Genomic DNA, 17,795 nt, shown 5'->3' on the forward strand with positions numbered 1-17,795 from the left:
TTTTCTGCTTCGGTTTTACTCATTTTTTCTTTTTTCCTCCTACTTTTTTTGTTTTCTGTTTTTTTTTTGTTGTCTTGTTGTTTTTGTTCGCCTCGCGTTTTTACGCAAATTCATTGTTTTAATTTACTCAAGTTTGTTGACCGAAAACAAAAACTAATCAATGGCTAGGGTTCGCGGCGGAGGTTAACAGGGTTGCCAAATCAGCTTACTTTCATGCCAGAGCCACTCTTTTTTTACCTTCATTGGTTGGGTTTTGAACGAAAATGAATTAATCTTGTTATATCAAACATATTTTTCTAGAAAGCGTGAGAATCTTTAATTATTAGGCATTTAAAAAAATGTTTAAAAATCAGAAAAATATTAATTTTATTAAAAAAAACCCAAGATAGGATAAGATAAACTAAATTAATAAATATTTATTTGAAATAGGAATTGAAGTTTACTCACCCTTAATAAAAAAATACCAATACAAAATAAATAAAAGTTGGTAGATTAAATTGATATTTAAAGTAGATTTGGGAACCCTGGGAAATCCTGTTCGTGGCTCATTGGTTTCATCGGAGTCCTTCGAAGTGACAAAGCAGCTCGTTCGTTCACTGAAATTGGGGTTAGCAAAACATTTAAACGGGTTAACAGAATATTTTTTAATGAAACATTAACTCAACGTAAGTTTTTGCTGGCATTTTTTGTGGCTTTAATTCAGCTCTTCAGGTATCTGTTTTTTTTTTGTGGTCTCTCTGTCGTCTCGCTTTGCGGCCAGTTCGCAGTTCGCTAAGTTGTGGCCGGGGATTTGATATCAAAGGAGCAAACTAAGCAAAGATTGTGTGTATATAGGGGAAGCCTCAAAAGCGTAGGAGATTATGACCAAGGGAATTAATGCAAATAGCGTTAAATGAGGAACGGGGACTCGGCATCTAGATAAAGGCGAGACTAACTGCTAAGCTAAATTAAATACGGGAAGAGCCCAAGAGAGGGACCCCGAGAACTACAAAGTTTTGCATAAAGTTGACATTTTTGAGATGGAAATACTTGAACTTTGAGTAATGATAAAGAAGCTTTATCAAAGGTTTTATCAAAATATTTTAATAAAATTATGTAGAGTTTTTAAAGAAATAAATATAAAATGTTGTTTTGAAATTATTATTTAAGAAAAGGTTTTTTTAACTTAGAACTCCATATTTAAGTGCAACATTATACTGGAATTACAGATACAATAATTTAATCTGTACTAATAATAAGTCAATTATATTTTAATTTTAAACACATTTTTTAATAAACAAAGTTTTTATCACATTTCTAACCACTTTCTTTATTTAATATAAACGGATATTTCCTTTATTATTTCTAGCTAACATCTTACAACTGAACGAAACAACGATACTAAACTCTACTAAAAAGAAGGTTAAGGATCACCAAAAATATATAAAACAACCAGAACAACAACAACTGCTACCTAAGGTTTCTCAAGCTCTAAAAAAAATAAACAAATAATACAAACAGAAGGAAAAAAATACACAAATAAGCAAACCAGAAAAAAGTGCAAATTATGTAAATTATAGCAAAAGCAGAGGCGCAAAGGGAAAACTGAAACCGAAAAGCAAACGAAAGAGAATTAGTCAAATAGAAACGGCGGAAAAACTCCCATAATTTAAAGAAAAGAAGCAAAAGGAAGCAGATCTGTGACCAGACGAAAACCGGAAATTAAATCTGCAGCGCTAAAACCAAAAAGTGGAAGAGGAAGCCGGACCACATAGTTTCACCACAAATGTAGCAAGCAACCCGGTGAACTGAGTTTGTGTTATAGGGTGAATACGTGCCGTAAACACATTGGGCTGGTGTCCAACAAATAAGAATATTCCAATAATAATTATAGACTGCCTCTTTTCCACTTCAGTGAAAATTAGTTTGTGCCACTGCTCATAAAGGTCGATCCCAATGAGAGACTTTGTTGAGTTTATTTTAAATAAAAGTGTCCAAATGGTTCATCATCGTTGAGTTCAGCTGTGGTGAGCTGAGTGTGTGGTCTCGCCGGCCCATTGGGAAGCCAAAGAAGAGAATGAGGTGATCGCCAGCTTCATGGCTCGCGGCAGTGGAGCTGCACGGGCTGAGCTGGGTCGCAGAAACCACAAACCGATCACAAGTGAGTGAGTGGTGGTGGAGCTTCACATCAGCCAGGAAGCTGCTAGCCAAATGCAAAGCCAAGATAACACCTTCCACAAACAGTCGCTAAGCTGCCACATGAATCCCAGCTGATCTCCTCATGCTTAAGGTTTGTGGTGTTGCTGAGCTAATCATTTTCAGGGAAATGCTCAGCTTCCCAGTGCCTTCTTCACTCCTTTTCTTACTCCCAGCTTCAAGTCTTTATTGGGATCCTGAAAGCTGGGCAGCTTGGGTCTTTGCCAGGTCTTCCTTTTTCTGGGCAAAGGCTTGAAATAGGGTGGTACCGCTGTATCGGAAGCATCAAAATACAAAGTGGAGCGTGGTATAAACTGAAACTTGAGTTTCAACTGAAAATATCGAGAGTGGAATGACGAAATGAGCCCTTTGTGCTGTTTTCATTTTCACCCTCTTGGTAATGCATGATAAAAGAGATTGTCTCTCTAATTTGGGAGTAAGCGAGAGATAAAACCATATCACTACATTTATTTAAGTTTTTGCTTGCTGCTTTGGTCGATTTGCCAGGCTTAGTATGGAAAACTAAGCAAATAGTGACTGGTTGTTATCTGTGCCATCAGCTTGACTCATGCAGCAAAGCAACACTCTGAAAAGATTTTAAAGAGTTTCCTCTTCTCAATATAACAACAAAGAAAATTTTATTTTAGTTTGTAGAGTTAAACTATACAAACCTGAAATATTCTTGTTGAGTGCTTAGAATTCCGCAACAATGTTATCAAAGCAAAACACAGCTTATTCCAGGGGGTCAGGTTGTCACCATCTTCCTTTTATCAATCTTTTCGTTCACTATTGAACATTCCTGTCTTTACCACATTTATAATACTTGCGCAAGATTGCAGTAATGAAGTTTCATCTTGTTCGAGTCATTTTTCGTTTTTCCAAAGCCAGGCTGCATGCAAACTAAATAAAACCACATCTGATGTCGCTCGTCACTTCCAGCGCAAATTTCACTGTGAATTTACCTCTCTCTACAATCCTCGTGGTGGTGACTGGGTACTGTAAGCGCCATTACCAGCCCGGTCAGCCAGCCCACCCACCCACACATTATTCAATTCCACATCCGATTTTTCAATTTCCTTTGCCAGGCATTTTCACGGCGCTTTAAGCAAGGGGCCAAGAAATGTCGACAGAATGTAAAAAAGTAAAAGCCAAACAACGGGTAGAGTACACAGAATAGCTATATCCACGGCTATATCTATTATATACGATTGTATGTGTACATGCGGGAAATTCCCAGGCAGCGGCGGCGGCGGCCCATAAATTCACATGGAGATCGCCCTGAGCCAAACTTGGCCATATTTTTAGTTTTCACTGCTCGCTGAGCTCCGCAATTGCCAGAAAAGCGGAAAAAAGTTAAAAGAGAAGAAAAACAAAGACGAAGTGGGTACGTAGGGAATGAGACAAATATCCGAGTTGAAAAAAAAAAAATATAGAATTGTCATGCGGAGGAGGCCCCCAGGAGGCCACATCCACACAGTCCGGGGGATTGCTCCCCGAAGTCACTCGAAAAAATCCACACCGAAAGCGGAGCAGCAAGCTGGGAAAACAAAGCCCCATTCCCAAATGTTATATATACAACACTCGTACTCGTCCTGGTCCTTGTCTCCCTCCCCATCCTGTCCCCCTTCAAGTTGCATCGAGAGCTGAGAAGTTTTAGGGAGTCCCCGCTGTTGACAGAAATAACAGGCTGCTCTGCGGCGCAGTTCAACTTAATTTTCGTTGTTAGTTTCAAGTGTCTCCACTGCCGCGGAGTTTTGAATGCACTAAATAAAGTTCCCATTCCGTTCAGAGTTTCCATAAATTTTTAGAAAGATGGGAAAAGTTTTGCCAACAAAAAAAGTGCTAAAATTGAGATGACTTTAAGTATTGCCTCAAATCTGTCGTCTTTAATTGATTTTTATGCTCTCTAGATTAGTTTAATTTTTTAGAAACTTAATAGATGGCACAAGCCTGGCTTTCATTTGAATTATTTTCTTTAAGCTTAGACTCTAAAAGCTTGTTTGAAGTTCAATATGCCTGAATGGATTTTCATGTTTTCAAGTATATCTTAATTCATATTTTACCAGCTTAGTTATTTTTCATGTCAAAAATTTATGAAGTTTTATTTAAGAATATTTTAAAGAAAGATTTATTTTATTTTCAATAAATGTAGACTCTAAAGGGTTTATATGTTTCATTTAACTAACGAATTTATATAATATTCTAGGCCACATCTATAGTCATGTTTATTAGGAAACTTGCATTGTCACTCATTTAGTAGCTGCTGAAATTAATTTTCCAGCTAAATGAGCTAATATAGTGACTAAAATAATTAAAGGCAAAGACAATACATGGGAAGTAGCTTTTGTCAAGAAATTTATCAATTATATAGGTGTCAGGCCAAAGGCTGCAGGTGATGATAACTAAAATTATAACTGAATTAATGTATATAATTAATTTGTGTTGAGAATTTAACAAATATATTCAAGTCTGCTTGCCTTCAGATACACACAGATGCAGTGCAGACATTTTCCTCATTTTCCGCACTGTTTTTGCTCTTGGCTCCTTTATAAAAGGACCCCATTCCATTGTCTCCTTTGCGTTGAAAAGTTATTACTTAGGCAGCATCGGGGGAGTAGGCGGCGAAGTCTTTGACTTTTTCCCGACCTGCTCTCTGTTCTCTGCTCTCTCTGATGTCTGTTCTTTATTTCTTGCACCATTTTCCCCACTCCGCTTTTTTTTTAGATTTTCCGACAGAGACTAATGAAGACGGCAGTTTGCCGTCCGCCGTTTGCTTTTCGCTTTTCGGGGATTGGGACTTGAGAATTGGTCGGCAAAGACAAATATTTTCAATAAGCCGATATCGGAGGAGTGTGCACTGATTGGAAAATCAGCAGTGCGAAATTGCCAAGACGCAATTTTTCAGCATTCAAGCTTATTGCCTTTGTTGTTTGCCAGTTGGCGGACGCATAAATTGTGCGGCAATTCCAGTCTGGGGCCATGGCACCTTGACACTGTCAGCCATTCCATTGCGTTCCCAAAGTATATATATGGCCCGGTCATATATTTTATTTTAAGACATTTTACGCATTTTCGTGCATTTAAATGACATAAATTTCTATTGGATTTGCGTGAAGAAGCTGGGCGCCGGACTTTTCTGCTTTAATTTCTGTGTGTGTATTTTATTTTTTGGGGAATGCGATTTTCCTGAGCAAGACTTGGGACCTGGGATTACTTGGCCACAATGTATTTGTTAATATCCTTGTTAATATCCTGAGAACTGGCACAGAACTTCTGGCAATGAGCAAAGTTCTTCCGTCTTCCATCTTCCGCCTTCCATTGGCATGTTTCAGGTTTTGTTCTAAGCCAACTTTCAAACTTGGCCCACACTGTCCACACTGTCGCTGCACGGAAAATATAAATTTTGTATTTTATGGTTATTTAAAGGGTATTTGTATAATTTAATCCCCAGGCTTTACCTTTTCAATTGGTTTAATAAGCGAATCAATTTAAATCAGTGAAATTTAAACGATAAGTTATACATTTTTTCTATATAAAAAACAACAGTTTTTCCATATGTGGTCCTATCGGTATAAATACAACCTTGACTTGCTCTTATACCGAAAGTGTGATGATGATTTTTTCAGTGATATATATATTTCGTTCAGTGTACCTTTCCCCTGCTGCCAGGTAGAGCGCATATCTCAGAGCCCGGCTCTGCCTGTGATTCTGGCTCCGAGTCTGCCTGTGACTTTGGCTTTGGTTAGAACTTCCGGCTTCAGCTTCTCATCGCTCACTGCACGGCAGGAGCAACTTTCAAGGTTGTCGTCGTCGTCCTGTGTGTGTGTGTTTGAGTGAGCATTTGTATCTGTAACTGATTTAGTTGTATCTGTGGCTCAAGACGGAAGAAGCGACCGAGGCAGCACAAAGCGGGCCAAGTTGCAGTGTTAGGAAAACAAGTTTCAGTTACACGTTCTGCACTTCCGTGGCGCCAACGCCGGACTAACCTTGCTCTCCTTATAGTTTGCATCGCTTTTGGCTAGAGGTGAGCCAAAATAATTGGATGACTTCCAGTAATAGTTGTGGTGATGATAATTCCACTAGCTTCAAGTAAAATATAGCTTTGGGCACGCTTGTCTTTTGAATTTCTAAGTAGTCTTGAAAAATATTTCTCTCTTTTCACTTCCTATTAAATTTAAACTTTTTCTGTTAAGATTTTAGTTTTTTTTTCTTAAATATTCTCGCCTACTGCTTCTTGCCCACTGCGTGTCGTGTATTTTAATGGCCGGAACCTTTAGAACTTGTGCAGTTTTTGTCTCCAAGGAATCTCCAAATGCCATCGTGAATCACGCTGCCATCGCTTCATAGTGGGTGGCTCCGGCCCAATTCCCCGCGCGCCCTTTTGGGGCACCTGTAGGCGTCCGCGGAGCTCAGCTCAGCTCGTCCCATCTCCAGATCCGGTTCCTCCTCATTGTCATCCTTGAATGAGTCAGCGATGCCGCCACAAAAGTTTGCAAATAAGTATTTTTTATACTGCCAATCCCGGCATTTCTCCTCCTCAGTATTCCCCGCTCAGGATCGTAAAAGAAAAAAAAAGTACAAGAGCAAGGAGGGAACTTAGTGCCTGCGCCTAAATAACCGTAAACAGCACTCGTGGGCCCCCAGACGGCGGGCGGATAGCGAGGATAATACTTGGGGGGAAGCTGAAACACAACTTGATAAGCATAAATTTGCTGTAATTTAACGCATTCAATTACAAAAACAAAAAAGAAGATGGCGCAGGAAAAGCCAGGGAAATGAGGGAAACCTGGCAGATGGCGGTGGGAGAGATTTGAGACTTGAGACATGCAAGCTGCGCGCGGCGACTTACTTAAAAATGTTATAAAAACGAAACAAGTAACAGGAGAGGACTCAAAAAAAAAAAGGAGCGGATGTTCAGGAGGACGGCGGCCCAGGAAACCGGATGGTGGGGCGGGCGAACCACACCTATATCCTTAGCTCACCTGACGGTGCGCGCTCGCTCGGGAATTTTCATTCTGTTTACGACCTTGTATTGGATTCCAACGACTTTGTGATTCCGGAAAAAATTCCTTACTTAATTTCAATCAGCTGCGTGTCGGGTTGTATTCCGCAATATCGGCTTACATGCCTGCCACGAGAAATTATGACCTTTTGGCATATTTAAAAAGGTATAATTCAGGAATTACAAGTTCAGTAAAAAAATTTATTTGTACATATCCTTACAATTTTATTAATTATAAAACGTTCGATATTTTGTTATCTTGTATTCCTTTTCATATATCACTATATTTATAATTACATTTTGATTGTATCGAAAAAGTAAACTCTTTTATTGCTTGGATTTTGTTTTTCATTGCTTTCACTATTCAGAATAGTTTTCAATCTTTTATACAAAGTCGAATATTTTGACGGAAACTTGATAATTATGCATTATTATTTTTAATGAGTCCTTAAATACTTTACCAATCGATAAATAATCTTAATCATATCGATAGAATCGTGTGTCGTGATATCATATTCAAATAATAAAACACATAATCGCTTTTTATTTTTTTTAGCATTTGGCTTTATTCTTACATCATACTTGTCTCTCAATGTGATGCCATAGTTCATTCTCATTCAATACGTTAAAATTATTCAGTTACGATTTTATTTCCAAACTTGACTTTTACGATTATAGTGCTTTATGCCAATTTGCCTGCTCTTCACGGCCCCAATTAATAGTCACTCAAAAAGTGGCCGTAAACAAAATCGATAAAGCTTTTATTGATTTTCAAATGAATGTCGGTAACTCGGTCGTATTTTTCGTTTTGTCTGTATTTCAATTTATGGTTTGCTTTTTATTGAATGATATTTTGTTGCCTCCCTTATATTTATATTGAAACAATAAAACATTTTTATAGAGTTTGGCACTGATGGATGTCATTTCTATTGAACGTACGCGCATAAATTGTTAATTAATTTACTGTCGAAGGCACCTCTCTGTCTGCCGCTGACAAACTAGTCGCTTTGAGCCCGCAAATCCCCCAGTAACGTTTATGATGATGATGATGAGAATTATATCCTCTACTCTACGCAAAGGGGCAACTAAAGTATCTTTTGGTGTATCTATCTCGCCGCCAAGCAGCGGTGGAGAAATTAAAATCGCTGGTGAGAGTTTTCTACGGCTGTTTGCCAGACACTTGAATGCCTCGCCGCTGCTCCGATACTTTCATGCACTAAAAGCGTTTAAAAAAAAAAGGAAGGTGGAAAGAACGAGAAAAGAGAAAGCCGGGGAGTTCCACGGGCTCGCGCCCGGTGCCCCATAAAAGGTAAAAAATAATTGTGCCCATGGCGACTGCAAAGCGAATTACAAACAGGCTATCCGAAGGCTCGACGTTCAGGATCCCGCCGCTCCTTTTATTCACGCCCCCTCGAACGATGTAATGTATGCAGCGCTGAGGCGTAGTCGGACTTCTGTCAAGGGGGTGCGGGGAATCGAAGTTGGTTTTATATATTTTTAAGGTCTCAAATTAATGACAAAATATTACAGTCTCTTACTTTTCATATTCTTATTTAGATAAAAAAAAACTTCATTTATAACCCATTCCTTGGAAAAAAATCGAACAAAACACCTTTAAATTCAAACCTTTAAAAAAGCCAAAAATAGTATCCTCAATTCTCCTCCATAAAGCCTCCAAAAGCCCCTGCTGCGTACGCCACTGATGCAACGGCAGCCGAAATGAAAGTGAATGGGGGATATGTATATGTATGTATATAGCATTCCAGGGGTCAGGGGACGCGAACGGAGACCGAGATTGGGACGAGAATGAGGGACCCAATTGACTGACTTGGCCGGGGCTAGGCTCCTCTAGTTTTCCGACCCGCCGCCGGCAGGAGCGGCAGCAGTCTGTCGGGAAAACAGACAGAACAGAAAGAAAAACATGCAAATTTCGCTCGTTTGTCTGTGTGTTGTGTTGGTGTGTCGAAAGGGGGTTTCCACGCAGGGGATGGAAGCTGCTGGCCCAGAGCGAATTTTACTTTGTTGTGCGTTGAGGAGATATTTGCATAGCCAACGCTAGGGCGCCCAGTTCCCCAATTCCCCAGTTTTTCGGCCGCTGTGTCTCCATGGTGACATTAGCAACGTGAGCGTGCCGAGGTTTCGGGTGGCCAGGAGTCAGGTGAGTGTGGGTTCTGGTCCAGAGCCCCGAATCCCCAGCCCCCAGTCCCAGACCACCCACACCCACAACCCCTCTCTGAATCTGACTCTCTGACTGGACCTGAAGCTGTGTGTGGACCTGGAGAACTCCCAGAATTGAGTTGAGTTATTCTGGCGCGCATAATGAATTAAAATCTGGAATCGAGATTCGCACAGCCATTTCAAGGATATTCGGGGATGCGCATGTTTGTTCCCGTTTTTCTTTTTCCGCTCAATTCCTGGAACCACAGAGAAAGAGAGCGAGAGCCTGTTAAACCCGAGAGCGGAGAAAACTCCTTCTCGGAGAGAGCGGAGAGAGCGATTGCGTGGGTGCGTGGCTCTTTCACTCAAAGCCCCAAGTCGCAGCGAGATTCATTCAATAGATTTATATACATATGTACGTATGTACACACCAATCAGCCTTATATATATATATATAATCGGTACATATATAGGCATCTATATGTGCTTGTCGGCAGACAGCATCAAGTGTGTATTTTCTTTTTCGGCTCGTAATTGACAGACAGTTGAATTTTTGATGCGACTCCTGTCTGCAAGGCAAAAAGGATCGAAGGAAGGGCCGACAGGAAGTGCGCCCAAAAAACATTTCCCTCCTCTAGCCATTTTCTCTATCTCGGCGCGCTGACAGCAGCGGCGGAAAACTGCAACAAAATTACAACAACCATAAAGTGCGTTACGGTGTTTCGGCACGGCCTATTAATTGAGCTCAACCCGGCAGGGCTTTTAATTTAAAAGCCCAGACACTCGGCAAAAATGTAGTTATACTTTAGAAAAATAAAAAAGATTTTTTTTAGTTACAAAAATATATTATATATAGTTATGTGAAAATCTTATATTTCGATATAATGATGTTTTTAGCATTGTTTACTGGGTACTCAACCTTTTAATCGCAGTACTATATAAACTTTGTTATAAATTTATATAAATATTTAATTGTCTATACAGTATGTATATGCATATTTATAAATATATGCTTATATATATTTATAAACATTAGCAAGATAGTCTATTCTAATTATAAAGTAATAGCAAAGAATGTTTGATTAGGCATTTATGTACGCGAAATGTTGTTTGTTCTTTAAACCAAAGCTAATTATTGATAAGTACCATTAATTTACTCTCCGAGAAATGAGTAATGTTTATTTATTGTGCTCAAATTCAGTCCGTGGAGCTTTTAAAGCGAGGGTATATGGTATATGGTATAGGGAAGTCTATATAAAATCCATACATACTGCCGGATTATCAGTTTCTTTTTGTTTGCCGACAATGAAGACCATCGGCTGCCTTCTAGTGCTACTCGGCTTTGCAGCTGGTTCTACATTAACTAGAGCCCCTGATTCCTCAGTTAATCACCAGATTCTAGACTATATACAGCAGCACATGAACATCAGTGCCGATCCCTGTGAGAATTTCCACAACTTCGCCAGTGGTAGGTTTCAAGCGGTGCACCAAAGAGATGATTGCTACTCCATCCACGGAGCTGTGGAGCACAAATACAACACCAGGCTTCAGACTTTATTTGAACTGTTGAAGGATCGGATTTTCGACGAGGAAAAGCCTTCGATAGAGGAGAAGGTGTGGCGATACTATAACGCCTGCCTTACCACCTCCGAAGAGTCTCGGTCGGAGAAGCACTACCTGGAGCTGGTCCCTCCCGATGAGGACCTTACATGGCCGCAGTTTGCTCCCAAGGGAACTGATTGGCCCCAGAAACCTTTCCGATGGCTGCATACCCTGGCCCACCTGCGTCGCTTCGGTATGGAGAACTCCTTGATCCGGATGAATGTGCAACCCAATGTCAAGAAGAACAGCAGCAAATTTCAGTTGGTCCTGGACAAGCCCGATGTCGAAAGGTTCGAGGACGTATCCAGTATCCATCTCCTGTTGCTCAGCCTTGGCGTGGACAAGAAAAAGGCTCCGCATATGGCCAGCAGACTGATCCAACTGGACTCTGATCTCCACACACTAGCCGAGGAGTACGACGAGTCTAGGCTTGATTGCACCCTTGCGGAGGTGCAAAACCGGACCGGATTACAGCTGAACACATACCTGGAGATCCTCTTTAACCGATCTCTCAATGCCGGACTTCTGCCGGTTGAGGTGGGAAATATGGAATACCTTGAGAGTCTGGAGGAGTTTCTAGGCACGTACCACCAGCAAGTGGTGGTCAGCTACCTAATGGTTCAGTTCGTTCGCTTTGTGAAGGGCTTGGACGGATCCGCTTCCGCAGATTCTTTCAAGTGCACTACTGCGGTGCGGTCTCAACTGGAGTTGGCCAGCGATTTCCTATACCAGGAACATTACCTGGGACAGGAAAGGCTACAGAAGTCCACGGCCGAAGTCCAGCAGATATTTAAGGCCGTAAAGGGTGCCTTTGAAGTCCGACTGGAGCAAAACCACCTGCAATTGACCACCGACGAGATCTCAGCGCTGAAGCAGAAGCTCCAGGCCATGACGCTGACCGTGGGCCTTTTGCCCACCAATATCGACCAACGACGGTTCGTCACCGACTTTTATGGGGATTTGAAGTTGGACCGGAATCAGGACACCGATTTCCCAAGGGCTCAGCTCAAGGCCTTGGAGTTACGAACGCGACGAGTGCTGGTACAGCTCAACGGAGCCGAGATCAAGGGAAGCGGATTCTTTCTGCTCACCGACTCTCTGCCTGAAACCAATCCTGAGCCACAGTTCCAGGTCAGTGGCAATACCGTCGTCCTGCCATATGATTTCCTGCAAGAACCCTTTTTTGCACCCGAAAGTCACGACGTCTTCAAGGTGAGCCTGTTGGGTTACATGATGGCTCGCCAAATAATGCTCAGCTTCAAGCCGCACTTTCTTCCCTTCGACGCAAACGGATATTATGGTGAAGTCCTAAACTCCTTTGACGAGCGCTCGAGTTACGTGGAAGCTATCTCTTGCCTGAATCGCACCTCTACCTATGATCTTGAGCAGCGCCTAATCGACGTGGAGGGCCTGGGCTTGATCTACGATGTCTACTTCGGACAGAACTCCGAATTTGAACAAAAGCAGCCGGACTTTACAGAGTTGCCGCTGAAGAAGTTGTTTCTGCTGAGCTTTGCCCAGATGTTTGTAGGGGATGAGGAGTTCATCGTCTACAGCGAAGTGGATTCGGACAAGTTGCGTCTTAGCCAGGCATTGAGCCATCTTCCCGCTTTTGGTGAGATCTTTAGCTGTTCCCCTGCTTCGTTGCTTAATCCGGCAGATGAGTGCCGTGTCTGGTAGAAAAAAATAAATAATGAAGAAATAAAAGTTCTTATGGAATTTCTTATACGTTCTTATTGATATAAAAAATATATTTTGCAGGCAGTTGAGTAAAAACTATGTATAGTCGCTTCCCATGGGAGTATTTCTTTCGGTGTTTTTGTCTCTGGAAAGAGTGTGAGGCTGGGAATTTAAAGTAGACAGAAACACAGAGGTCGTGATTTGTGGCGCAATTGTCATGGCATCCCGCAAGCATGTCAAGGATGTCAACGCCATCTCATCGCCGCCGCCGCTGACGTGTCCTCAGGTTGTTATTGCAGGTGCATCACTCTACCCCGCCTCTCTCTGGCCAAACTAAAAGCCAAATGGCGCTTGTCGCATCAGCCGCTCGTTAGTCAGGCGGGGATTGCTGGCAGCTTAGAGAAGCATCATCTAATCGACATTGACGTAGCAGCCACGCAGCAGCAGGAGCAGCAGAAGGCTCTGTGCCGACATCGTCCTGACTAAGTGCCAAACAATGAGCCGCCCAGAATGTCCTGCCCCTGAATCCTTTGTTCCCGTTCTACGTGTTGCCTACTTGGCATTCATGGAAGGGGTCCCCAGCTGGGGCATGCCGTCCTTACCCCCGAAAATAATGATCGTTGAGGCAGTAAGTGAAAAGCTGGCTGCAGCTGAGAGCAGGAGTTTTGTGGAAATATATCCTTTCAATACAAAATGTGCATGCTTACTAAAGTACGTAACTAAAGAACAACCGGTGAAGAGATAAAGTCCCATTTGTCCATAGAGATATGTATATATATTTATTTGTAAATAAATATTTAAATGATACTTTTTTTAAATAGACATAAATTAATAAAATAAGCTTTATTTTGGTCTTGAATAGTTAATTATACATATATGTATATAGTACTTCTTCTTCATCGAACTATTTCTTAAAAACCTGATGCTTATAAGTATATAATTTATATCTTCATTCATCCGTGTATCCATTGGATCACATTTCTTTCCAAACTGTCTCATCTTGGAACAAACGAGCTGTCCCTGACTTTGGCCATCACTCTTCCAGCCGCAACCTCCTCGTATATATCTTGTATATATATGTATATATTTTGTATTATTTTGCGCCCTCTGTCTGGATTTGTGGCTTGATTTATAGTTCTGCCAGCGAAATATGTGGGTCTCCATTGCTACGACCTATATGTCCTCTCTCTTGCTCTTGCTCCGCTTTTTCAGCTTGGCAATAGAAAACGACAATGTCCATTAAGAAAATAGACGTAGAAACAGTGAAACCACACACACACACACACTTAGTCGCCTTTGCCCTCGCTTACACCCACGCAGCACGCGTTGCATGCATGTGTTGCTCTGCGGCGCACCTTGGCCCCTTAATGTATGCAATAAAGCTCAAGTGTAGAGCGTCCTTAGCGCCCCACCAGGCAGCCAGCATCCACCAAACACCACCCACTAGCCACTAGCCACCATCCAGTATCCACCAGTCAGTAGAACCCCGCCTCAGCTCCCTGGGCTGCTCTTCTCTTTGGTTTTTTGGATTTTGGCCCCGGCTAAACTCAAACTAAACTGAGGTTACACGGAAAATATTTTTTTATTTCTAAAGTGTTTTAATTAAAAAACATTGTAAAAATTGTTCAAAAAATAAGCGTATGCACTTAAAACAGTATGTTTAATTTTTAAACTTGATCTCTGTAGAATTTCGACTCTAAAACCCCTTTCTTGTGTTTATTAATGAAATCTTGAGCTAATAAAACTAATAATTTTACATAAAAAATTAAAAAATACAAACATATACATACTATATAGAATAAGATGAATAATTTCCTTTGATTTTTTTTTAACTTGAATTTTTGTAATATATATTTTTTTTAAATATTTTTTAATAATACCCAAAGTTGACCTAATTTTTTTCATGTGTGTCTAACCTTCACTTTCACTTGCATACACTCACACCTAGACAAACTCGAAAAAGTCGTGTGCGTGCGTGGCACATTGTTGCATTTCTCGCAAATGCCATTGTTGTTTCACCTCTCCCTCCGGCTCGCTGTTTCCCTAAACAAAGCTGTTGCAATGTGCAAAATGCTGCTGTTGAAAAGTCCTTGTTGTAATTACATTTTGTTTTACTCGTGTTGAGGTTTTTTGTACTCTCCGGACGACCTTTTTATTTCACCTCTCTCACACTCTCTCTTTTTCTCGCCTTGCCCAGAGTTCTCTATTTCTCCTAGTTGTTTATGCAAGTGGTGGAGAGAGTGAGAGAAAGAGGTCCTTGCCTGGGCGGCTGCGAGTTTGGGGATCCATGAAATTCATGCGTGATTTTTATTGTCGTGTTCTGTGTGCACATAAAATCATGTTTATGCATGTCCCACTCGTGTTCTCTCTCGCTCTGGCGGGACGTTGAATAGCAACAAGTTACAGTTACAAGCCATGGCGGCGCTATATAGGCTACATGCTCCCAGCTACATGGCTACATGCCTCGGATGCCATGTCAATGCCACGCCCCAAATGTGCGGAGCCCTGTAAAATTGTTAACTTTATTGAATTTCTAGCATTTTATTGTGTGTCACATTTATCGTTTCAATTATTTAACAAGAAAAAAATATATAACCTATAAATCTATGGAGATAAATGATGGGCAAGTGAAAAAGAGAGGGGAAAGAGAGAAGAAGTGTATCATTTGAATAAGTTTGTTTACAGTCAAACTTCGCTCATATTAAAAATTATTTGAATTTTTTCTTAAATCTTTTAATGGTTTTCAAAATTCTCCATATTTATTTGACCATTTTTACAACATTCTTTTAGGGTTCATTTTTAAATTGGATTAAAATCTAGAGGTCAATCCCACTTTCATATCTAAAAAAATATGTAATATTCTTCTCTTATATTCGTCTTGAAAATGGAGTAAAACTAATTGGATTATTAAATTCAATCTTAATAATAAGCAACAAATAAGTTAATACGTTTTCTAAGGATTACCCACTGTATTCAGTTGAATCCTTAGGACCTTGACTCGATACTGGAAAAATAGTTGGAAATGTAGGGAATATTCAGCTCTTACAGCATTGACTTTGACATTTATCGGTCCGGACCAAAGGAGCCTCCAATGGCACGAGTGGGTATGGGACTCAAGAACCTCGAGGACCTCCTGGCTGAGCAGTAGCTGTCGCTGCCCTGTCCCTGTTCCTTTCCCTGTGTTACGTGCGTGTGGAATAAATGTTGGGCAGGTGAAGCGATATTGACAGATTGGAATTGATTGTAATCTACGATGAGATGAATGGGTCCGGGGAATCGAATCGAATCGAATGGATTGGAATGGAATCGAAGTGAAGCGTGGCATCATGGCATTTCTCGAGGGGATTTGGCCAAGTCGTGGAACTTCAAAGGCGCCCTGGTGGTGGGTCTGCTAATTAACATTTAATTATAGTAGTTGGCGCCCACCCCCGCTGGCTGGGCTAAGCACTGGCTGGACTAAAATGGGTCAAGGTCGAATTGGGTCAACTAGGAGCTGCTGCTCATTGGGTTGTTTGCTATTTTAAGTGTGTCTATCTGTTGCACTCGCCCACTCTAGCTCTCTCTCCCCAGGTCTCTCTCTCTATTGCTCTTATCCTTAGTGTGTCCTTCGGCCGGGCCAATGACAGTTACATTTACTTTTACAGTTACAGTTTACAGCTGCAGCAGCAGTTCACCGTTTGTTAGCTTACAACTAAAAGCTTTTTGCGCTGCATTAAAGTCGTGCGAAAAAAAACGGAGAGCAAAAAAATCTAGAAAGAGAGAAAGTGAATTTAATGGCTGGGAAAATTAGTTCTTTGAAGGGTTTAGCCGGGGCTTAAGCAAGCTCCGGAAAATTGCATTTTTATTTACTGATATTTTCCTTTGGAAAAGCTGCCCAGTCAAAGCGAAATCAAGAGCCCCCCATCTCCATCTATCCAATTTCAATTGCAATCAAAAGAGAAAGAAATACGCTTGATTTTTTATTATTATTATTATTATGCCTACTCGTCGTCTGGGACTTTTCCCTTTTATTTTTTGCGCACTTTCCCTCCTCCGAACGAATACTATCAATATTATGAGATTTTCGCCAGCGAACGAGATAGTTTCACCGCCGCCCACGCATCCGTCACACAGAGTTGATGACTTTGCTCGGCAGGAAAGTGAGGGAAAATATTGCAAATGTAATACGATTGGCAATGGGAAAAGTAGTATGGGAAAAATTTCTTATAAAAAAAGAAAAATAAAACGAATCGAAAAGGGGAATACCAAGGCATTTATTTCTAGGAAAGTTTGCTGTGCACTTTAATTTTAATGTAAATTAATGGTTTAGTATACAATCGTGGACATAAGTATTTTGACACAGATTATGGGTATATTCCAGCGCGTGTCTCTTTGTACTCGTAAAAGTTACGGGATCCATTTCACTTTCCAGTAAGAGATTATATTTAAATCTTTAAAAGAGCAAAAGATGACACGGATAAGTAAATTAACTTCTTTGCTATGTCCCGTGATGTGAGAGATCATGAATTTTTGGGTGGACAAAAATATTTTGACATTGCATTCAATTAGCTCTCATTTGTTTCGTGCGCATAAAATACAGTTTATTATTATTTATAACTCGAGCTCATACATTTTTTAGCAGCTTTAATATATTTTTTGTAAATTTTCCTAATTTCTGTACCGTTATTTAGTGAAAATATGGGTAAAGCACGGCAGCTAAGCCAAATCCAGCAAAACAAAATAGTAATTAAGTACCAAGCAGGTATTTCGGTCCAGAACCTCAGCATATTTTATAAAATACCCCGTCAAACAAAATTAACAAACATAAACTGACAAATTCGACGAATAATTTAGTCAGAAAAGGACGACCATGCAAAACTACGCCTAGACAAGAACGTCTAATCTTTGCAAAATTTAAAGAACATGTCCTTATTAAACCAAACGAAGTTTCAATGGAAGTTAAAAACGATTATGATATTTTAATTAGTAAAAAAACAATTGAAATATTATTAAAAGAGGCTAACTTTGCTACTTTGTGGCCCGTCAGATACCTTTCATTTCACATAAAAATGAGTTGAAACGATTAGCCTATTAGGTCGCACTTTCTTGCGAATATTTTTTGGTAATCTGCAGTAAATTTCTTTTTTTTAACCATGGTACTCAAAAGGACTCTCATCGGTCCACAAAATTTTTTCCCAAA

The 17,795-nt window shown here is 40.5% G+C and overlaps 1 protein-coding gene across 1 annotated transcript; it reads left to right on the plus strand.

Moving 5' to 3' along the window:
* Positions 1-10,639: 10,639 nt before the first annotated feature.
* Positions 10,640-12,616, plus strand: LOC138929655 (membrane metallo-endopeptidase-like 1). Its single transcript, XM_070289083.1, has one exon. The coding sequence runs from the start codon at positions 10,640-10,642 to the stop codon at positions 12,614-12,616; it is 1,977 nt and encodes a 658-aa protein (XP_070145184.1).
* The last annotated feature ends 5,179 nt before the right edge of the window (positions 12,617-17,795 follow it).

This window comes from Drosophila kikkawai, chromosome 2L (assembly GCF_030179895.1).
Source record: "Drosophila kikkawai strain 14028-0561.14 chromosome 2L, DkikHiC1v2, whole genome shotgun sequence".
NCBI classification, from domain to species: Eukaryota; Metazoa; Arthropoda; class Insecta; order Diptera; family Drosophilidae; genus Drosophila; species Drosophila kikkawai.